Raw genomic sequence first — 23953 nt, forward strand, 5'->3', positions numbered from 1 at the left:
GAAAGTTAACGTGGCCATACGTGTATTGAAATTTGGCTGGTTCAGCAGAAACCAGCTGACTTTCGATCCATGTATAGGCAGGCTGATTGTACAAAAATAAATCTATAAACAGCAATGCTGATCAGTGTATTCTGACTGCAGGGAAGCCTCCCCATTGTCAGAATACAATCTTGAAGTGGGGGCGGATGGGGGAATCAAGTAATTTTCTTAATTACAAACCACTGGTTGAATGAAAAAAAAAAAAGAACACACACACATATACATTTATATTTATATTTACGAACACCTCGGTTAATGTAATTTTTTCCCGCAATACGAAGTGTATGTCAGTGCAGATTTTTAAATGCAATTACCATTTTTTTTTTCTTCACTATAGCTCACAGAATTAGCTGTCACTTTCCTCGGAGCTAAAGGATACTTTATTTTTTTTCTCTCGGGAAACAAACTAAAAGGAAACTTTCTTTCTTTTAGCTGGGGGGACAGCTGATTCTCTGAGCTATAGTGAAGGAAAAAAAAAAAAAAAGCTGGTAATTACATTTAAAAACCGGCACTGAACTATAGTCACAGCGACTTTTTTTTTTTAAAACTTTTTAAACTTTTTTCTGACCTCCGGAACGGTTTAATTGGTTTTCAATGCATTCCTATGACAAACCGTATTTCAGGAACGTCCCGGAGAACGCATTCAATTCTAAACCAAGGTACGTGTGTACATACAGTGTGCGTGTGTGTGTGTATGTGTGTATGTATATATATATATATATATATATATATATATATATATATATATATATATATATATATATATATATATATATATATATATATATACATACACACACACACACATATACATACACACACACACACGTACTGTATATTGGCCAGCCTTACACATAGATTAAGACTCTTAACTAAGCCCAAGTGACAGTGCTAGTAACTTAAGTGGGAAATCACCAACCATCAGTGATGCAAAAGAGAAGGTGAGGCGCAAGTCAGGTGCTTTCAATACCCAAAAGTGCCAGATATTTCTCTTCATTTCCTACAGCTGAACAGTAGTGAGACAGCAAAAGGAAAGCAAGTATTGAAACCGAAAGATGGCAGCAGCTAAAAGGAACACATTGTATATGCCCTACATGATCAAAGCACAAGTTGACCAAGTTCTGGAATCTGACAGCTAAATGATGGGGCCAGTGCTTATTACCATGAAACAAGGGGATTATCTGCTATTTGGCCACAGTTCAAGATCTTGGGTAAAGCCAGCATATTGGGGTGCTGCTTTGAAGACTAACACAGGTACTTACGGTAATGCAAATGTCCCTATTCTTCAACAACATTTAAGGCCATATCAGGTTCACTTTAAAATGGTCCATTTTGTGTCAGGTAGCCAATATGCCTAAAAAATTACAGATGGGTCACAAACGTTAACCCTTCCATTTGTTCAAGGATAAATGTAGATGAAAATATTGTATTGTAGTGTAAAAAAAAAAAAAGCTAATTTCTACAACAAGATGGTATTTCGGCCTCAGTAACATCTGTTCCATTCAGCATGGCTGGTTTCCAGGAACAGCAAAAGTTAAACTGTGGAAAGCTCCCACTTTAGGAGAATAAAAAGACGAATAGTTTAATTTACTTTTCAGTTATTTTTCTCGTTTATTGTTCCATGCATATTACTTTTCAACCGGCCCTAATCCTAATTATACGTATTCTTTCAGCGTATCGTTTTATTTATATATATATATGTGTGTATATATATATACAAATTTTCATTATTCATTAGCCAATGTCCAGAAACAGACCAAATGGCTCCTGTCCCAAGGCTTCCCAACATGTGGTGCTGGTTTTATTCTCTTGCACAACAAGTGCTAATGAGAGAAAGGTTACTTATTTATTTGAGAACTGGCAAGTCCTGAACTAAAAAAGCAAGCAGTGAATAAATGGTCTTTTTCAAAAATCCTTCAATAACATTTTATACCTCCAAAATCCTCTTTGGATTTCCAGTACACTGTCTACCCTCATAGAACACAAGAAAATCTGAAACTAACCATTTTCACCAACACTATCTGTGCAAATCCAAAGCCTGTTTTATACCATAATAGAAAATGCAGTCAATTAAAATAAAAAGTAATTCTACAGAAAAACAGATGAAGACGAGAAAGGCTAGAGATTTATACCCATCTATCTGTTGAGGCAACAAAATGTTCTTTCTCAAGACATTTATAAAAAATGTTAACAAATTTGCACACATAAAAGTGTACTTAAACCCCACAAAAAAAAAAATATATATATTACTTTACTGTTGTTTTTAAGGTGAGTGCATTGGGCACCCTGGCTGCCATTGTGCTACATGCTGGGTGTTCTTTGCACTCCTGGACCTTTAAGAGGGGTGGGCTCCCTTTATGTGCACCTGCCCTTGGTCTATCCTTTAAATGCATGTGCCTCTACTATGGGGACTCAAATTTGTAGAGTTAGGACCACAGAATATCAGGGTGCCGTGATGTGGCTCTGTGGCTTACGTATGTATTTGCAAATGTGTGCTAGCTAAACTCCTCTTTTTAACGCATACTGTTAAGACAGGTTAATTTGGTTGTTGGCAAGCTGGCTGGCGAGTTGATTTTTGAACCCCCCTTTTTTATTTTTCCTTTATTACTGAGAGGCAACAAAATGTTCTTCCTCGACATTTATAAAAAATGTTAATTGATAAAAAAAAAAAAAATGGTGTCATGGGGAGGGGAAGAGATGGGGAAATTCCTAACATATTAGTACAAATTCGTACACATAAAAGTGTACTTAAACCCCACAACAAAAAAAATATATATATATTTCAGTTTGCCAGTCCTAAGACTCCGTTCACATAAAAGCATTTTGAATCACAGGCAGAATTGCTTCAGATGTGCCCGCAATTTCAAAACTCACTGTTAAAATGTGAAATCGCTTACTAGTGTGTTCAGGTGTCATCCATTTCAATGGCAACGGAGAACGCGGGACGATTTTGCTGTGACTGTCGCGTGAGGACTACGCAAGCAAACTCATGCGACATGTCGCCCAAAAGAAGTTCCAGAACTTCTTTTGGGCATCACACAATTTTGTTGCTTGATTGTCGCACAGCAAAATCACCCTGAGTTTTCAGGTGCCACTGAAATGAATGGCACCTGAATACACTGCTGAGCGATTTCACATTTTAACAGCGCAGTTTGAAATCATGGGCAGATTCTGCCCATGATTCAAAGCTTCTATATGTGAATGGAGCCTAAAATGTAGTGGCTGTTTTTTTGTCATCTGATAATTATACCAGAAACACATTTCCTTCCCATCTACATTCTATGGGGAGGTAAACTGCAATTTGGATAAAGGAACACCTGTGGATGTAGTATATCTAGATTTCGCAAAAGCATTTGACACAGTACCCCATAAAAGCTTACTTTACAAATAGAGGTCCTTTGACATTGATGATATTGTAAGTATCTGAAAAGAAAGCTATTTGCAGGGGTGGCGATTAATGGTCTGGAATTGCGAGCAGTGTGCCCCTGGGCTCTGTCCTGGGACCAATTCTGTTCAACTTGTTCATAAATGAAATAGTGGTTGGAATAAGCAGATAAAGCTCAGTGTTTGCTGATGATACAAAACTAAGCAGGGCAATAACTTAGCAGAATATAGCAACTTTAAAAGAAGACCAATTTAAAATAAAGGGGTGGGCAGCAATATGATAGATGAGGATTAAAACTGAAAAAAAATAAAGTAATGCATTTGGGAGCTAAAAATATGAATGCAAGTTATTCGCTTGGGGGAGAACCTCTGGGGGAAATCGAGGCTGAAAAATGATCTGGGGGTCCTAGTAGATCACAGATGCAAGACAGCATGCAATGCCAAGCTACAGCAAGACCATCAGACTAATAGCAATAGCAATAAAAAGGGTATTTACTGAAAAGAGATTAAACTAATTCTACAATTTACAAAAACTCTGGTTCAGCCACATCTTGAGTATGCGATCCAGTTTTGGTTACCAATGTTCAAGAAGAATGTGCTTGAACTGGAGAGAGTCCACAGAAGGGCAACCAAGCTAACAAGGTGGGGGTGGAGGATCTCAGTTATAGGGAATGGCAATTAAGAGGGAATAGGATCACAAAATAGAAATCTTTAAATGGTGACTCTAGAATTGGGAGGAAACCATTTCATCTTAGGTCTCTAAAGATGAAATGCAGCCACACAATGAATTTGGAAAAGAAGCCATCCAATCCTAAATGGTGTAAGGGGTTCATTACTCTTAGATAGAGAAGGATATGGAACACCCTTCAACAGTTATTTGGGTCAGTGGGGAGAGTAAATACAATTTAAAAAAACCTATTGTGTTTCTTATCGAACACAATGTACAGGGATATGGAAAATGGTTGTGACATGAGTGAACGTGTACAAAGAGATGTTGAATTGGATGGACCAATGTCTTTATTCAACCTTATTAACTATGGTGAGAACAATCACTCTGTACTGTATCAATGCAAAAGCAGCATTCTCACCCTAGGTTCTCCTCATCCCCATTAGATAGGAAGAGGGCGTTTGTGGTAGAGAACTGGGAAGGCTGATAACATTTGAGATTTCAGTTCAGTCTAGTCCACATGAAGTTACAAGGACACAGGAATTTTGGGATGATCAACAAGTATTCTTCTGTGCCTGCAGAAAATGTACTTGGCCTGAACAAATAAACAAATATGGCCACAACCTCTAAGGACAGCGAGTTCCAATATATTGCATTTTTGGTTTTGGGTTTACACATTTTAATAAAAGGAATGTGGATGTATTGCCCTTAAATGACTAGATAGGATCTATTGCTTAAATCTACCAGCCAATTTTCTCTGGGCTAAAAAAAATTAAATATACATACCTGATGTGTAAATGCTTGTTTTAGATTAATGACTTCCCAGTCGGTGAAACAATTGAGAATGGGGAGGTTTGTGAGTACCTGCAGAAGACTCAGCAGGGTTCCCTGCAATTATCTGCTACCAGGAAGCACAATTGAAAGCAATGAGAGACTGGCAGTGCCCACAGCTAATACAGGCCATTTGCATGTAATTTCTCGTGCAGCGATTACGTGCAGATGTTCAGGCCTGAACACACTGCCATTGCTTTCGATGGGGCTTCCCAACTTCCGCTAAATCGCAGGGAACCCACTAAGTCTCCTGCGAGCAATCGCAAACACCTCCATTTGAAAGTGTGAATAGGGACCTAATGAGGAAAGCCCCGGACCATCAAGTCGGATGCAAGTCAGTAACAGCAGCTCTCATAATTCAATCCATACAGGTTTAGGCTTTGCTCACACTGCAGAAAAAGCTGGCTTCTCTTACTTTGGCCAAGCACCCAAACCCTTAACATGTGAGGTATCTGAGTGCACATCTTACAGGTTAGCAGGTAGAGCATGTTTGGGGCACCTACATACAAAACCATTAACTGTGTTGCATATCACTATGCACTCCAGAGTCAGGGCAGTTATTCTAAAGGAATTATTTATGTTCGACTCTAAAACTGATGACCTGTAGGAGATTTGGAAGCTTCACAGGCATATAAAATTTTAAGGCCTGACATGTTGTGTATCAATTTACTCATCTCAAGCACAACTTTTATATTTTACCAGAAAAAAAAAAATGGGTAATATACTGTATAAAACATGTGTATTTGTTTGCTGAAAATTTGCACTTGATAAATCATCATGCTAATAAGCGACATAAAAATTTGCAAATACTACCAATTTATCCTCCAGGGTCACTGCTTTCAGCAAATACTGTATGTTTGGGGGTTTGGACCAATCTTTAGGTCAAAAAATATTTTTTAAAATGTTCAAAAAATAGAAAAAACATTCTAACAGTAAAAGGGTTAATCCTGTTTACCATGAATGTAAATTTTATAGTATAGCATAACCATCCTTTCCCCGATTATATTACCTTAAAGCAGAGAATCGTTTTGCTTTGGCTTTATCAAGGAATTTCTTGCACTTTGCTATTCTGTCATCTAAATCTTTTAACAGTGTTTTTGAATTTTGTTTTTCAGCCTGTTGATTAGTAAACTCTGTACTTTCGTCATTGTGCACAGTGTTAGCAACTTGATCTTCCTCTTCTTCTGATTGCTCTCCCATCTCTGTAGAATCTAGGTCTGAAATATCCGACATGCCATCTACTTCTATAGGTACCAGGTCCTCCTGTGAAAACTCAGGTGCCACATTGATCTTGCCAAAATTTTGTCTCATATGTGAAACAATTTCCTTTATTTCTCTCTTTTCTGAAAGTACAGCTTCCTGTGCATCTGAAACCGAGCTTTCGTCGTCACATTTCTCATCATTTACAACATTCTCGTTTGATGTGGTTTGGGATGTTTGCAAAGCCTAGCAAATGACATGGAAAAAAAAGCTATAATTATGCAGTTATTTTGAGTACCTAAGCTACTGTTAATTTAGCTCTCACTTGCCATATTTAATTGGTATGAATGTTCACTTAAAAAAAATAAATAAATAAATAAATAATAATTTCAGCTGTTAGCCATTTTAAAAATGAAAAAAAAAAAAGAAAAAAACTTAGAGGTTTTGGTAATTCAGATTTTCTGGTTATCCCCAAGCCCATCATTCACATAATAAAAACTAAAATTTTTGTAGTGCCAACTTGCTATTTTTTAACAGCTTAAAACAAAGTTTTTAATTTTTGAAGTCAAGTCAGAGTGGTGCAAGGCAACAAATTAAAATTTTCATAAGGCCCCTTGACACCACTCTGGTACCTTAAATGCACACCTGTTAACTCAAATTAGAGTGCAATGTAACAGACATTAAAGCAGAACTACATTGCATCTGAGCACCAAAAACCAAAAACCACCATTTAATTAACTTTTAATATTCAAAGCAAACTCCCCCAACCATGTCGCCATGCTTTATTTTGCTTGGATAGTACTTTGAAAAACATCCCCTAGCATTTCTGGACATGGTCATCTTGACTAAGGGCAGATGATTCACGTAGCATTTACTTCCTGGAATACATCTGCCCATTGCTCAGGCAAGCAGGAGGGTGTGCTTTTGGTTTTTGGTTGTAAACATGAAAAATGTGGAAAATGTTAAGGGATATGAATATTTTTTCAAGACACTGTGGCCCAATGTACTACAATGAACTAAAAGTTATGCCTGGCAGTACTAGCTTCGCTGGTTCGAATCCCAACCATGGCACCACCTGCCTGGAGGCTGCATGTTCTCCCTGTGCCTGCATGGGCTTCCTCCGGGTACTCTGGTTTCCTCCCACACTCCAACGACATGCTGGTTGGTTAATTGGCTCCTGTCTAAATTGTCCCTAGTATGTGTATGTATGAATGTGAGTTAGGGACCTTAGACTGTACGCCCCTTGAGGGTTAGAGACTGATGTGAATGTACAATATATATGTAAAGCGCTGCGTAAACTGACAGCGCTATATAAGTACCCAAAAAAAAAAAAAAAAAAAAAATAATAATATATATATATATATATATATATATATATATATATATATATATATATATATATATATATATATATATATACATATATATATACACATACATATATATATACACACGTACATACATACATACATATGTACATACATACATATGTACATACATACATACATACATACATACATATGTACATATGTACATATATATATATATATATACACACACACACATCATTTTCTCCAGTGGACTGCAATGGCACCCCAAAATGCACAAGTTACTGCAGTGCGCTGGTATGAGTGTGCCCTTATGGTTTGTTTTTGTAAAGTTTGTTGGAGCTGCAAACTCCAATATTCGGCAGCATGCTATAGCAGTTTGCTGTGCTCTTTGAGGACAGCCGTCCAACAGGATCTTGTCACAGCTTCGGTGCTGTAATCAAAAAATGAGCATGAGCTTTGTTGAATAGATTGTTGCAGCTCTGACTTGCCACACTACTGAACTTCGTAGTCTTCTGCCAGGGTGGATTTATAAAATCTGCTGGACATAGGCATTTTGTGCAAGGGCAGCTTTATAAAAACAAGCAGTAACATAATTATTACTTATATTGAACCACCTGGGTTTATTTAAAATTTTTGCATAAACTACAGTTGAGGTTTAAAGTTCTATTTTTGTTTTTATAAAGACAAGTAATCGTTTCTACAACAATACAATGCATCTATTAGAGATGTTACCTCAGGGGGTGGATCAGCATTTGGTGGTTTCACAAAGAATGGTATTCTTCCCCTCTGCCAGTCATTAAGAACCATCTTTGACACAGTTTGTCTGTCTGGTTCTCCACCCTGCAAAAAAGTGGATGAAATATCATGTGTATAAAATATTTTCAAGGGGTTTATTTGCAACATGCTACTAGAAAAAAAACAAACCAAAAAAAAAAGAATAAAACAGATAGTGTTAGAAAAATATGTACCACTACTTAGCAGGGAAAATAAGCTATCTTGCTTCTGCCTCACTTTCCTACCACTAGGAACTGCTGGTATCCCCGGCTTCATATGAAAGTTTGGCTTTCTCAAAGTTGTGACAGCTATAAGCCATTGTTCTATCCCCCATTCCCCCCAATACATTTTTCAATCCCCCACCCCATGACTAGCACAAATTATTGCACTGGGGCGGCAGGAAGGCGCTACATGTTTGCTTGACACTCAGGGGTGCCAGGTATTTGAGGTGGGCTCTCTAGTGATGCTACAACCTAATTCACCATACAATATCCAGATAAGTAGCAATTGGAAATTATATAAAAGGGGCTTACAAAAATAGCAAGCATACCTACAATTTATGATAAAGTTCATAGAGGCTCCAACTAGGAACGATGCTCTGCTGGACCTGGTAATCTCAAACCATGGAGAGCTTATTATGAATGTCCATATAAAAACATCTGGGTAGCAGTGACCATAACAGGATTTCATTTATTGTTAACAGTAAATATCAAGCACATACAGGAAAAATAAAACACTCAACTTTAAGAGAGCTACTATTCCAAGGCTGAGAGCTGCTCTCCAAGACGCAGACTGGGAGGGAATATTAGCATTGATGAACACAACACAGAAATGGGAGTTCTTCAAAAATACTGCATGTGAACACACTGCAAAATATATTCCCAAGGACAACAAGTTTAAAAGGCTAAAAAGCAAACCTATGTGGCTTACAGCCACAGTTAAAAAAGCTATAGATATGAAGAAAAGCGCTTTTATTAAATATAAAAATGAAGGAATTCTATTGTTTAAACATTACAAAGAATATAGCAGAATATGCAAAAAGGAAATAAAGGCCGCAAAAATTGAAAACGAACGACAGATTGCAAAAGATACCCTATAAAATTCTTCAAATATATTAGTAGTCAAAAAAGGTCAGGTCCGAGCATGAAGGCCCTTTTCTTAAGCTCTGTGTACAAAAAGGAGCATGGGGGAGCTCTTGTCCATAATGGGCATGGTATTGACACACTCCAGATGATCCACATTGGCTCATGATTGATACGATCCAGTAATATTTATAGACAGAATAAAAAGGTGAATAAAGCACCAGAACCAGATGGCATACACCCACAGGCCCTTAAAGAATTGAGCTCTCATTTCAAAGCCATAATTTTTAGGGACTCTTTAATGACTGGCATAGTACCACTGGATTGGCGTAAGGCCAATGTGGTGCCTTTATTTAAAAAGGGGTCAAAATCTTTACCAAGTAATTATAGACCTGTTAATTTAATTTCTATAGTTGGGAAGATGCTGGATAGTTAAATAAGCAAAAGACAGAAGTTGTCAAACAAATCTGACTTCTTTTTATGAGGCGGTGAGCAAAACCTTGGACAGAGGGGTGGCTGTGGACATGATATACTTGGATTTTGCAAAAGCGTTTGACACAGTTCCCCACTCACGGCTAATGTGTAAGGTAAAGTCTTCAGGCTTGGAAAAATCAGTATGTAAATGGATAGAAAACTGACTAAATGATCGTATTCAGAGAGTAGTGGGTAATGATTCATACTCTGAATGGTCTAGGGTTGTCAGTGGTGTACCCCAAGGTTCAGTGTTGGAACCCTTACTTTTTAATATATTTATAAACTTATAGGGTCTGGAGGCTAAGAATATTCATAAATCATACATACTAGGGGGGAGTACAACTGGGGGAATCAATGGTGGAGAAGGATCTGGGAGTTCTGGTAGATCATAAGCTTAATAATGGCATGCAATGCCAAGGTGTAGTTTCTAAAGCAAGCAAAATTCTCTCTTGTATTAAAAGAGGAGAGAGAGATATAATATTACCCCTGTACAAATCATTAGTAACACCTCATATGGAATATGCAGTTCAATTTTGGGCACCAATTCACAAAAAGAACATTGGGGAACTGGAGAGAGTACAGAGAAGGGCAACCAAACTGATAAGAGGCATGGAGGAGCTCGTCTATGAGGAAAGATTAGAGGAACTGAATGTATTCTCTCTTGAGAAGAGGAGATTAAGGAGGGATATGATCAACATGTATAAATACATCAGTGGGTCATATAGTGAACTCAGTGTAGAGTTAATCACCCTGAGGTCATCACAGAGGACAAGGGGGCACCCTGTACATCTGGGAGGAAAAGAAATTTAATCTCCAAATACAGAAAGTTTTCTTCACAGTGAGAGCTGTGAAAATGTGGAATAGACTACCTCAAGAGTTGGTTCTTGCCAGTGCTTTAAAAAAGGCCTGGATTCTTTCTTGGATACACTGGTTACTAACATTTATAAGTAAAGTTGATTCAGGGAATATCTGACTGCCTCTTGGGGGATCAGGAAATAATTTTTTCCCTGCAGGAACAAATTGGATCACGCTTTGCTGGGTTTTTTGCCTGCCTCTGGAACAGCTGTGGGTATAGGCTTATAATTTTCTTTTTCTTGGTTGACGGACCTTTGTCTTTTTTTCAGCCAGATTATGTATTATGTGATACACTGTAGACCATCAATATTTTTTAACCTGGGTAAAAGAAAGGAATTGGTACTAACCTTCAACAATTTCCCTGTTTTAAAAGCTAGTTTGTCAAGGAAATCCTCAGCATTTTCCCAAGAGTCTATCTTGTAGGTCTTGCTTACGTATTCTGGTTTGGCTCTCTCAAGAACAGCAGCTATGTGATCTTCTGGGCTTTTGATCTTTTCCACTTGTACCTAAGTAGAGACGAACAGAAAGAATAGTAAAGTATACTCCTTAAACAACCTTTTTCCCCCAAATAATCAAATCAAGAGTTCTGAACCAACACAGGAGTAACAGCTGAAAGTCAATCAACTATTCCAGCATGTATTAACCACTTCCAGTCAGGACACTTTCACCCCCTTTGTCCAGGCCAATTTTCAGCTTTCAGCGCGATCACACTTTGAATGACAATTGTGCGGTCATGCAACACTGTACCCATATGAATTTTTTAGCATTTATTTGAGACAGATAAAGCTTTATTTTGGTGGTATTTATTTACCACTGGGATTTTTTTTTTTTTGCTATAGAAATGAAAAAGTCCAAAAATTTTGAAAAAAAGTGTTTTTCTTATAAAATTTTGCAAATAAATTATATTTCATCAAATGTTGGCCAAACTTTATTCAGTTTTCTTTTTAGTAAAAAAAAAAATAACCTAAATTAGTTTCTAACCAAAAATTATAATTTAAAACATTTTTTTTTACTTTTTTTTTATTTTAATATTATTTATGTTTTTTTTTTTTTACATACTGTCACCCTAGCATTACAGTGCCATAGTGACACTGTACTACTTGTGGGGGGTGATGAAGATTTTTTTTTTTTTTACAGATTGCTTTTACAGCCTTTATGGGTTTAAAAGCAATCATTTCTCCTTCTCTCTGGCTGCATTCTTGCAGCCATTGAGATATACTGTGTGAGCTGTGATTGGTCACAGCTTGTCACATGGTACAAGGCTGTTGTGAATAGCCTTGTACCATGTGATCTCTGTGATAATTCACAGATTTCACACGTAGTAAGCAATGATGTCAGAAGTGACATCTTGCTTACTACTCTGCATGTGATCACTGATTGGCCAATCAGTGATCACATGATCGGGACCTCGCACAGAGGTCCCATACGACGATCGGTGTTCCACTGTGTCCAGAGGACACAGCGGGCACCGGATCGCAGTGCTGCGTGCTCCCAGGGAGCGCGCACAGTCCAAACTGGCGGGCACCGTTTATGAACGGCAACCCGCCCCTGGACTGCCACCGTTCGGCCATTTATATACAGCGGCCGGATGGCAAGTGGTTAAAGCCTGTAGTTCCCTCTGAACCACCTCTGAGCCATCAAAAACACTCAAACACCTTAACTGCCTTTCTTCAGCGATTTTGGGTCCGGTCAAGTAACGTAATTTTTCTGCAAGAGTTGACAAATGTTAAATATTGCAGAGAGTGGCACCACATATGATTTCATTCCACCCTCTGCAGGATTCTCCTGGAAGTCCGGGGTTAAGGGTAGAACCTTGACACCCTGGGCTCACAGCAAGTGGTGTCTTTAACCTGGGATTGGAGGGGCACCGCATCACTTGGCATTGGAGTTGGCCTGGAGAACTGTTAACTGTAATAGCCAGACACACTTTTTAGGAGCTGCCCACTTTTTCTATAAAATACCAAACTGTAATTTTCTCCCTTTTTGTCTTGCTATCAATCGGAATAAACGTTCTCTTTCGTCATTTTCTGTTGAAGGACACAAATTCAGAAACCGTCAAATAAAATGCCTACAAGAGGCTGGGACACTGGCAAACAGAAAATGTTGTAAGCCAAACCCCATATAGCCACTCCTGTACCCAGCATGCCCCAGTTTTTGCTAGTGTCGTAGGTTGGACACCTTTTCTTCAGCTCTGTTGGACCAAAAAAAAAAAAAAGAAAAAAAGAAAGATGGTTTAGCCATTTTTGCTAGCCTTTTGACTTTGTTTTTTTCCCCCATGGAGCGTTCCATTAAGATTTTGTGCAACATTACAGGTATTTTTTCCTCAGGGACTGCAATAAAGATCGCTTGTAGACCACTGCCTGAGTTGATCTCTACATAGCAGCTATCTTGATCAGCATTTCCTTAGCAAAAGCTGTAGAGGCCATACCCAGGATCCTGCTGGATTGAACATGCCTGGCTAGTTTGGAATGTGACCTTTGGGCACTGAGCGCTGCATTGTGGTTCTTTTCAAACCTTAGTGCACTGTATCAGCTGCGGAACACTTTCCTGGACCAGATTTGTGGCACAGCCCCATCTGTCTCTGAAGACTCAATGAGCAAGATGGATTGAGCTAGGGCACTGGGAGCTATGTCATCTCAGCTCTACCTAGCCCAGTAAAGAAAAGATCCTAATTATACTGAAGCTGCTCTGGTATAGTCCCAGGCTGAACCATTAGTGACAGTTACTATGGGCAGGAGTTTATTTTTTTTTATATATCTGTTATTGAGAGTTTTACAGCGTATAGTTACGCCTAATGTAAACATAATGGTTCACAACAATGTACCCTTGCAGGAGTTGTACATGGTAGATAAGCAAGCTTGACAGTAAGAACAGAGGGTTACATTGATGAACACAAGGTGAGGCCCAGTTGACTAAAGAAAATGGAGAATGGAGAAATGGAGAATTTTCAGAACATAAGAGGAGTAACTAGACAATGGGAATTAAACGGGACGTTAGGGATGTTGCTAGGGCCAGGAGACCATTTCGATCATACTCTCTTGTATTTTTTAGGGCAACCTCTATTAGTGTACGTATCTTTGTAAAGCGGTAGGCTATTATTGATGAATTGCTTCTTGAATGTGAGAGATGGAGGGGTGGGTTTTTTCCAATGCAAAGCTTTGGCCTTTCTCGCATAAAATAAGAGCAAACTGACCAGAGTGCGCTCAGCTATTGTGGGTAACAGACTTTCAACTAGGCTCAGTATGCAGAATGACATGAAGAGTTGCAGAGGGACCGAGGTCATTTGATTATACAAAATCAAAACTTCCTTCCAGAAGTCGACGACTGCTGGACAGAACCAGAACACACGAGAGAATTTTCCTGGGAGACTTCCACATCTCCAGCACTCCGGAGAGCAGGAAGGGTTCATCTTATGAAGTCTATAGGGAGTGTAGTAGGCCCGGTAAACCAGTTTGAATTGAATTAAATCAGTCCCACAAAGAAACCATGGTCCGGAAAGGGAGATCCCAAACAGCTTACTAATCTTTAGATGTGGCTGCATTAGTTTTTTTTTTCTAGGCTTCCCCCCCTTTATTTTCACCTGGTGATCAGGCTAGTAAAACGCTGTTACTTTCTGGGACACTTCCTATCTCCATTCAGGACGGGGAAGCAATGGAGATAACTGACCAGCAGCATTATTAGGCTGGGGACAGAGTAGTGTTAGATGCACTTTGGATTTGGATGGACTTGACTAAGAAATTAAACTAGAATTCCAGCTAACTTTTTTTTTTTTTTTTTTTAAACAGTTACAGCAACAGCTTCTCTCTTTGAGATAATGGTTTTATATAAATGCATAAAAGCTGACCATTGTAAGCACCCCTGTCAGTTTTACAGGATTTGTCTCAACCATCTTTGTCTAGACAGCTTGGGCTTTTAAAGTAAACTGAAAAACAGACTGACAGCCTTGCTCACATGGTGAATATAAAGACAAAAAATTGAAAAAAGAAAACTATTGCAGTCACCACATGATAGAATTGGTAAGCTGCAATTTAATAAAGGTTTATATTTCTGGGTTTAATACTGCTTTACCCCATTAACTGAAACCACCTTATGTCTTACGACAATGGGGTGTTTTGTTTTTTTTAAACACACTCCACAAGCTGAATGTTGGCTTTCAAATGAAAGCCATCCGGTAGAAGTATAGCAGCCTGATTATTTTCTGAGGTATAAAATGTCAGTTTCTTACATCTTTCTGTGGCCCTTGTGGCAAAGGAAGAAGCCAATGGAGTGCTATCTACCAGGTGACTGGACACCGGCAAAAGCTTTGCTGGGAATGCCCTCAGTGCACTTTCATACCACTCCACCGACCTGAGTCTTCTACTGTATTCCAAAATATTGAATTTACTGCTAAATAGAAATTCCCATTACCCTAAATCGTACAGTGCAGAACTTATAGACCATGGGATGTTCCCAACCATAAATTGAGGGGGAAAAGAAGTCAACAGACCTGAAACACTCTGATGACAGCTTGGATCAGTTTGTATCAAAAGCTCACAAATGCAAAAGCCAGGGAGTCTAGCAAAGAACAGAACAGAAGAGTGGGTGGGCAGTTTTGCAGACCAAATCTGAGGTTTCGACAAAGCACATTTTCAGGTGAAAAGCATTAACCTCTTCCCGTCTGTACATCTGTACATGTGTGTTGCTCTTATGGATTTTCAATAAAGACGTTTTGGATCCTATGTTAGGAGTGCAGCCATCCCAGGTTTTTTGTTTGAATTTACTGCAGCTGCGACTGGGCGTTCAGCCTCATGCCAGCTCACCTTTGAGCAGCGAGAACACATTTAACGGATCTGGCTGAGTGGACTCAGAGGGAAGGGAGGAATCCTTTCCTTAAGGGCATACGTCCTGTAAATGAACTGCCTGAGATACCTAGCTATGGTGAAAAAGCAGGATGGTCCTTCTGGGATGGCAAGAAAGGATTCAGCTTTTCTGAAGATGTTGCCACTAAGAAAATCAGTAACCAATTTGACCACATTCAACCAATAAAGTGAAATCTCCTTGGCGTGCATTGGGGCAGGACAAAAAGGAAGGGAGGATAATGTTCTCATTTAAGGTTAACGGAAAAGAGACCACCTTGGGGAAGAAGAAAGGTTTGGGTCTCAGGACCGAATTAATCTCTAAGGAGAAGATTAGATTCTTTAAAAAAAGCCACCAAGCAACCGGAGACATGTCCGACCACCAAAAAAGGCCACTTCACTGGTGAAATCTTGCAATGGGGTAACATGTCAGTTCAAAAAGAAGTCTTTGAAGAACTGAACCTACCAGATTCAGAATCTAGGGAGATAAAGGTCTTGACAAGACTGTAAAGCCAAAGGCTTTTGGAATAGATTGGAGGGCAGTATCCAGTCCCTTTACAGAACTAAGCACCAGATGCTGGTCCAGAGTAGACTGGAGGAAGGCCAGGATTTGAGGGATGAAATTTTCCCAGGGTTGAGGTGCCTACTCTTGCCCCAGTAAAAACAGACATTTTAGTGAGATGATAGATGTTACAAGAAGTAGAAAATGTATTGCTTTCAGCAAGGTAGGAATGACAGAATTACCAACATTCCTATCCTTTAGAACCTGGGTTTCAACAGTTATGCCATTAAAGCCAAAGACTGAAAAGCAGGGTTAAACAAAGGGCCTTGTTAGGGGAGGACTGACCTGTTTGGAAGAGGCTAATCTGCCAGGGATCTGAGTATGTATGTGTACAAAGAGCAGCTTTACTTGAGGGAATGCATACACCAGTTTAAATGGGGACCAAATGGATCACTCGGGCATCTGCTGCTAAAGTCAGGGGATCCCTGGACCTGGTCATAAACTTGTACATTTCCTTGTTGAATCTGGAGGCCATGATGTAAACAACTGGTGTTCCCCATTTCCGGAACAACAATAGAAAAATCTCAGGGTAGAGGAACTCCTCCCTTGAGTCCAGGCGTTTACAATTCAGGAATCAAGCTTGCCAATTTTCTGTTCTTAGTATGTAGATAGCTGTGACAGTCGGAATATGGTTCTCCACCCAGGAGAAATCAGGATCTCTCTGTTCATGGCTGCATGAATTCAGGTAACCCCTCAATGATTTATGTAGGTTACAGCCTTGGTGTTGGCCAACTGAACCCTTACTGGGTGACCCTGTAAGATAGGGATTCAGACGGTCAGTCTTATAGCTCTCAGTTCCAGAATGTTGATAGTGAGCGCCCACACCTGTGGGGACCAGGTGCCCAGGAAATTCAAATAAAAGTAGATTCCGCCCACGATTTACAGGTCATCATCCATCGTTACCACCTTCCAAGGAGCCAGAAAAGAACAATTTAATGGATTCTAGGGCTGAGTTGGAAGCAATTTCTTTACTGGAGAAGGAAACTTTTACTGAGTTTGAATTAGTCTCAGATACTCCAGGTGATGGGATTGCTGGAGTGCAGACTTCTTGAAGTTGATCAACAATCCGAAAGCATGAAGAAGCTGGATTGCAAAATGTTGGAAGACAAGAATGTGGTTCATTTGTGAAGACTATTGGCACAGAGGAGAGACTGAAAGGCAGAGCTACAAGTTGAAATTGTTGGTCTCCCACAGCAAAGCAGTTAATGTGCGGAAATGATGCATCTTGGCTGTCCACTAATATATACCTCCATTTGGTCTGGGACCATGAATAGGACTGAGAAAAAAAAAAATAATATCTTTGAACCATTCCTCTGCAGGAACTAGGATTACCACTCCTTGTGCCTGAAGTTTGAGGTTTGCCCACCAGGTCCACCTGTCTTTGAGGTGATGCTGATGGACAAAAGCGTATGAATCGAGCAGGCAGTATGGATTAAAAAAAATCTATTTTGTATCCCCTAGGAATGACAATGGATTCGAGCAAGAGAGCTATGTCATTTTAGGACCTTGCTCCAAGGCTGGTGAGCTTTCACTCTGAGTATTTCGCTGGTTATCCTTCTGTAGCATAAGTGCTGTTAGGCACCTTTTTCTCAGCTCCTCTGCACCTTGTCTACACATTGCTAAATGAGGTGTCCTTTGTGGGGTACTCTCAAAATGAATGTGGAATGAGAGGGCATTTGCTTGTCTGCAAAAAAGGGGGTACTGGTGCTGAGCAATGTCTAAAAAGAGGACACATTTACAAATTACAGGGAAATCCTGTCTTACCTGATGCATGTTACAGGTTCCCAAAAGGGGACCAAACTTTACCGTTCATGGTGAGCATAACCTCCCCGAAGGAGTTTTCAGGGTATGGGTGCCACAAATGAACCATGGCCCTGGAGTGGTTTAGCACCCTGAGGCTAACTACAGTTGTTGCACTACTTGACAATCTGAGCACCAAACACGGGATCTAGTGCCCAAAGCAAACATTACAAGCTGGCCCCACTGTTGCGGAGCCTGGGTACAATTCCCTAAATCAGGGGTCTCCAATCTTTATATACAAAAGGGCCAATTTACTGTTCTTCAACTTTAGGGGAGGCCGGACTGTGGACATCAGAATAGAAAAAGTTCCAGTATCAATGGGTGTAAACAATGCCCCATTTTTGGTGCTAATGACAAGAACTATGCCCCATCGTTGTGTCATTGGAGAATCGTGCCCCATCATTGGTGGCATTGGGAGGAATTGCTCCACTTCATTGGTGTCATTGGGAGGAATTGCGCCCATCATTGGTGTCATTGGGAGGAATTGTGCCCCTTCATTGGTGTCAGTTGGGGGGAATTTTGCCCCATTGCTGGAGTCAGTGGATGAAATAGTGCTCCAAGGGCCAGATAAAAGCAAGCAAAGGGCAGCATCTGGCCCCCTGAGCCACAGTTTGGAGACCACTGCCCTAAATGTACATTGAAGGCAACTGACCAATAAACTGCCAATGAGTTTCAAATGCAATAAGCGGTTGGATTGTTAAAAGTATCAATTGAAGTAGTGAAAAAAATAAATGGTATACAAACTTTCCCAGAGGAGAAGAGGTTCATCGCCTAAAGACACTAGCAAAAAAAATGGGAGTCCCGCAAAATGGGTGGGGTTATACAAGAGTGCATTGGTGGGACGGAGGTGCATTCCAGGCAAAGCTTTTGCCAGTGTCCAATCACCTGAAAGCAGTGGCATATAACCCATGGTCTATGACTACAATTCCTGTACTGTAGGATTAGGATACAAGATTTCTGTACTTCCTGAAAATGCTTCATCTTTGACCCTGTGTACTGCTTTCTCACAAAACTGAGACATGATGATAGGCAGTGGAGGTGTTATACAGAGGCTGGCATTTTTCGTTTGCCAGTGTCCCCATCTCCTGAAAGCAGTAGTATAACCCACGGTTTCTAAATTCCTGTGTCCTTTAATAGATTTTTTCGGTAAGTAAATCTTTTTTTTTTTCCATGCATACTGCTACAAAGAGGATGAAGGCAACATCCCTGCTCCACTCATCTACCTACTCATTGTCAGCATTCACATGATAATGCTTGGTAGACTTACCACTCCTTTCAGCACTATGTCTGTTTCTGAGTCTCCAGATGGATAAACTACACCAGGGCAATCAATTAGAAATATCCGACGCATAAGTGTGATATACTGCCAAACCTACAAAAAGAAAAGCATCACATAAAAGGCAGGTCATACATGGCATTATTTAAAAATATTGTATAAACCAAGTTCAGTGCAACAGCTTTGATGCGGACTACATGAAAAAGATCAATCAGCCTTAAACTAATAAAACATATTTGCAGCATAGCTATCCTTGCCAGTCATATCATCGTTAACTAGATCAGGCAAGACCGCAATTACAATGTCACACACACACACGTGTGACATGGTAAGGTTACACAAATAAATAAGCACATTAATGATGATGGATGTCAATTTGTTGCTTGTGCTGCAGTTTTCTCTTTTAGTTAAAATCCTCCTTCTTACAACCGACCCACTTTAAAAAGGGGTTTAAAGTAGAACTAAAAGGACAAATTTGTTTTTCATTTTGGATAGAGTATGGGAAGGCTATACCCGTTAGATTTTGTTTTTTTTCACCACCTGTGTCCTATTGCAGAGATTTCCCTTCACTTCCTGTCCCATAGCAAGAGGAAAATCCCTGCAAATTAAGGGAATTCCTTGGGGACCAAGGTCACCAGAACTAGTGCCCCCATTGGAAGATTTCCCCTCTACTTTTAAGGAGACAACCCAAAATTTGGGATTTTCTTTTGCTTTCACTTTCAACGATAATAGTAAACGGGAAAAATAGAGAGGGTGAATCTCCTTAATTGGGCACGCTGACATGCGTTCTTATCCTCCTGTACGCTATCCATAAAGAAAAGTTTTGCCTTTAGTTATACTTTAGGCCAGTGGTCTCCAAACTGCGACCCTGGGGCCAAATGTGGCCCTTTGCTTGCTTGTATCTGGCCCTTGGGGCACCATTTCAGTCACCGATAAAGGCCACTAGCCCACCTTTCACCTGTCAGGCATCACAAACAGCCGCAGTAATTCCCTAACCTTTAAAGTGTTACTAAACCCACAACAGTAAAATCAGTCTGTATATGCAGTAAAGCATGCTTGTTATAGTTACTGTGGAACCTAAAGGGGTAATCCTCCACATTGTGTAAAAAGGCTGTTTGATCTTGACTTCTCTGATCCTCCCCTTCTACTGTCCCAAATCCATCTGCTGATAGTACAGAGCTCTATGAGTCACTCTGAACATGCTTAGTTTAGTGTGTATTGTTAGAGAGTTGCTTTTATTTTTTTGAGAGGGTGCATGTGATCAGCACAGGGCCAATCAGCAATATCCAGACAGAGGGTCAGGGGTTATGCAGCCTCATAGGACAGCCAGAGAGAATGAAAACTCCTCCAACCAGATTAACCACTGCTCAGCTGGACACTGATAGAAGTCACAAGACTGCTACACACTGCTGACAAGAAAAGGTATTTAGCAGTTTATATTTATGAAAATAATTACATTTCCATGTCCTGTGTACTGTAAGAAACCAGATAAAGTAAAAGTAGGGTCCTCGGTTTAGTAACACTTTAAGTGGAGTTCCAGGCTATAACTATACTTTAAATCTCCCCAACCCCCCCCCCCAAAAAAAACACAAACAAAACAAAATATTGGATCTACCCTGCTGAAGGAGGATACCTATACTAACCTATTCCCAGGATGCCCGGATCCAGTCATGTGATCAGTTTCCAGCAGAGGGTTTGGGGAAGGGAGGGGAGAGACAGCTGGCAAGGGATGCTGCATAATAGGTCTATGGGTGATGTCACAGCCCAAGCATTTCAGCTGTTGGTGCTCTCTCCTGGCCACTGGGGAGATCAGGTGACTGGAATGGAGAGCTCTGAGAATAGGTAAGTATAAAGCATCCTTTAACAGGGAAGTTAGAATAAGGGTTAGCAGGGGGATGGGAACAGATTTAAGAGCAGATAGTTATGACCTGGAGTCCCACTTTCAGTGTTATAGCTGACAGTGCTAAAACACAAAACAAAAATCACAATTACCACAATCCTCTTGAATTAATTTTGGTACAGGCCAGAGGTACAGGTTTCCATGGCACACCCAAATTACTATTTGCCAGGATATTTGTTTGGACATGCTGTGTACTGAAAAAGTGTTGCTTACCTTTGTTTCACCAGCAATTGGGGCTACATTGCAGACCTTCTTTGATCGTAGTGTGTTGATCACAGAGCTTTTACCTACATTTGGATAACCAATGAATCCGACGCTGATTTGTTTTTTGTCTGTGTGCAGCTGTGACAAGGACAGGACAAAATGAAAATCTGAAAACCAGGCCAAAATTACATGGAACTAAAAAGTCAAAAATTATTGGCAATATGCTCTTATCCTAAAATACATTACATAATATACCTAGATTCTGGCCATGTAAAAAGGGAAGACTACAACTTTTGACTGAAAAATATAATGTATAGCTTTAACTTCCAAAAAGATTAGCTATGAAAAGCACCATTTGCATTTTTGGCACAAGGAAAGGCTGGGGCTTTATAAAAATGAGCTTGGGATGCCAGCAGATTTTACAGCTGAGTCACCAGATAATCACTGGAACTGCCTTCCCCTTTGAAGATAATCTGTTTTCTGGTAAGTATTACAACAATTAAGCTTGGATTAAAATTGCCAGAATGCAGTACAATAGTTATCCAATACCTATGCTGTAATAATTGTTCAAACACTCTTTTGCCTTTTAAAGTGCAATTATGAAAAGAAAAAAAAAAAAAAAAACAAACAGCGTGTTTCATGTCAAGTGCTAATTTTGCATAGCTTGCCAATCATTGGACTGACATTCAGTTAGCCTTGGAAACAACTGATGACCTACAACAGTTACCAGAGAGAGAACAGGGGTGGGGGATGAGGGAGGTGGCAAAATTATATCAAGGACTACAAGAGTCACACAGAGGACAACCAATAGAGTATAAGCTGGAGAGGCATGCACACAGCCTTGTTAATTCTACAACTCCAATTCCAAAAAAAGTTGGGACACTGTGTAAAATCTACATAGCAGAATGCAATGAGAAGCTGATCTTGGGGTCATTGAGGAGACAGATTGGGAGGAGATTCTGGAAACTTCTAAAAACAGCTTCCTCTAGATTATCAGACTGGTTAACACAATTGTATATACAACATCAAGCCTATCTTACACCTCAGCAGTTTGCCAATACCAGCTTAACCGCAATCCTATGTGTCCACTGTGTGCCTCAGCTTCCGGAAACTCTTTACCATCTGCTTTGGGCATGCCAAGTTATTCAGACATACTGGCTCCAAGTGGTCCGCAATGAAATGGACTCACTGACTGCCCCCAACCCTAAACAATGCCTACTTGGCTTACTCTCAGACAGCGATACATTTCTTACTATATTCTTGCATGAAATGCTCTTCAAGGCCATAAAAACAGTGGCATGGAATTGGATACAAGCCCACTTCAATACAGTCTTAGGTGAGATTTTTTAATGTGACACTCCCATATAAAAAAAATGAATATATGAACATAGGAGTTACCCAAACAAATATAAACAATATGGGATAGATGGCTGTCAAATTCTGGAACATATAAATTATTATAATTTCCTATTTACACTGCCAACATTGATGGTAGTTATCTGCCTGTGCCCATCATGCCTCCATTATTTTTTGTTATACTTCCCATGATTGTAACTATGCTTAATGACAGGATAGGATCATACACGTTTCAGATTTTGATTTATGGTGGCATATGTACCAATTATTTTCTGCTCTCTCCCATGATACCTGTACCATGTAGGTTTTCTCAAATTGTTTTCTGATGTTAACAAAAAAAAGAAAAAAAACAATGCAATGATTGGCAAATTTCATAAACCCATTTTTTATTCACAATAGAAAACCTATCAAAAAAAAAGGTAATTTTGAAATTGATGGTATCATGTCTCAAAAAATTTGGGACAGGGCCTTGTTTACTACAATATATTATCTCCTCTTCTTTTAACAAGACTCTGTAAAAGTCTGGGAACTAAGGAGACCAGTTGCTGGAGTTTTGGGAGAGGTATGTTGTCCCATTCTAGCCTGATATGAGATTCTATCCAGTCCTGGATCTTCTTGAAAATATTTGGCTCATCTTGAAACAAAAAATGTCCAACTGGTGAAAAGTCTGGACTGCAGGCAAGCCAATTAGGCACCCAGATTCTTCCACTTGGAAGTCATGCTGTTGTCATAGATGCAGTATAGCATTGTCCTACTGAAATAAGCAAGGCCCTCCCTGAAAGATGTAGCTTTAATGGGAGCATATACTGCTCTAAAACCTGGATATATCTTTCAGCATTGATGGTGCCTTTCCAGGTGTGTAAGCTGCCCATACCATACAAACTAATGCACCCCCATATAATCAGAGATACAGGCTTTTGAACTGAGCTCTGATAACAAGCTGGAAGATCCTTAAGTTCAGAGGACACAGCACCCATGGTTGCCAAAAGAATGTCAAATTTCGATTTGTCTGACCACAGAAGATTTTTCCAACAGACCATTTTAAATAAGCTTTGGCCCAGAGAAGACAGTGGTGTTTCTGGATCATATTCAGATATGGCTTCTTTGCATGATAAAGGTTTACCTTGCATTTTTGGATGGCATGGTAAACTTTGTTTACAGACAATGATTTTTGGGAATATTCCTGAGCCCCGCAGTGATGTCCATTACAGAATCATGCCTGTTTTTAATGCAGGGCCGTATGAGGACCTGAAGATCACAGGCTTCCGATATTACATTTCGGCCTTATCATTTGAGCACAGAGATTTCTTCAGATTCTTGGAATCTTTTGATATTATGTACTGTAGATGATGTGTTTACAATATTTGCAATTTTACACTGAGG

The 23953-nt window shown here is 39.7% G+C and overlaps 1 protein-coding gene across 1 annotated transcript in view; it reads right to left on the minus strand.

The window, feature by feature from the left end:
- GNL2 (G protein nucleolar 2) overlaps positions 1-23953 on the minus strand; it is a 70364-nt gene that overhangs the window by 12072 nt on the left and 34339 nt on the right. Inside the window, exons 9-13 of the mRNA XM_089688801.1 lie at positions 21224-21352; positions 19102-19206; positions 10985-11143; positions 8185-8292; positions 5931-6367 (exon numbers count right to left, since the gene is read on the minus strand). Coding sequence (XP_089544927.1) covers positions 5931-6367; positions 8185-8292; positions 10985-11143; positions 19102-19206; positions 21224-21352 — 938 coding nt within the window. The remainder of the gene's footprint in view (positions 1-5930; positions 6368-8184; positions 8293-10984; positions 11144-19101; positions 19207-21223; positions 21353-23953) is intronic.

Source organism: Staurois parvus, unplaced genomic scaffold (assembly GCF_062004578.1).
Source record: "Staurois parvus isolate SC_StPar_1 unplaced genomic scaffold, SC_StPar_1.0 ptg000454l, whole genome shotgun sequence".
Classification (NCBI taxonomy): domain Eukaryota; kingdom Metazoa; phylum Chordata; class Amphibia; order Anura; family Ranidae; genus Staurois; species Staurois parvus.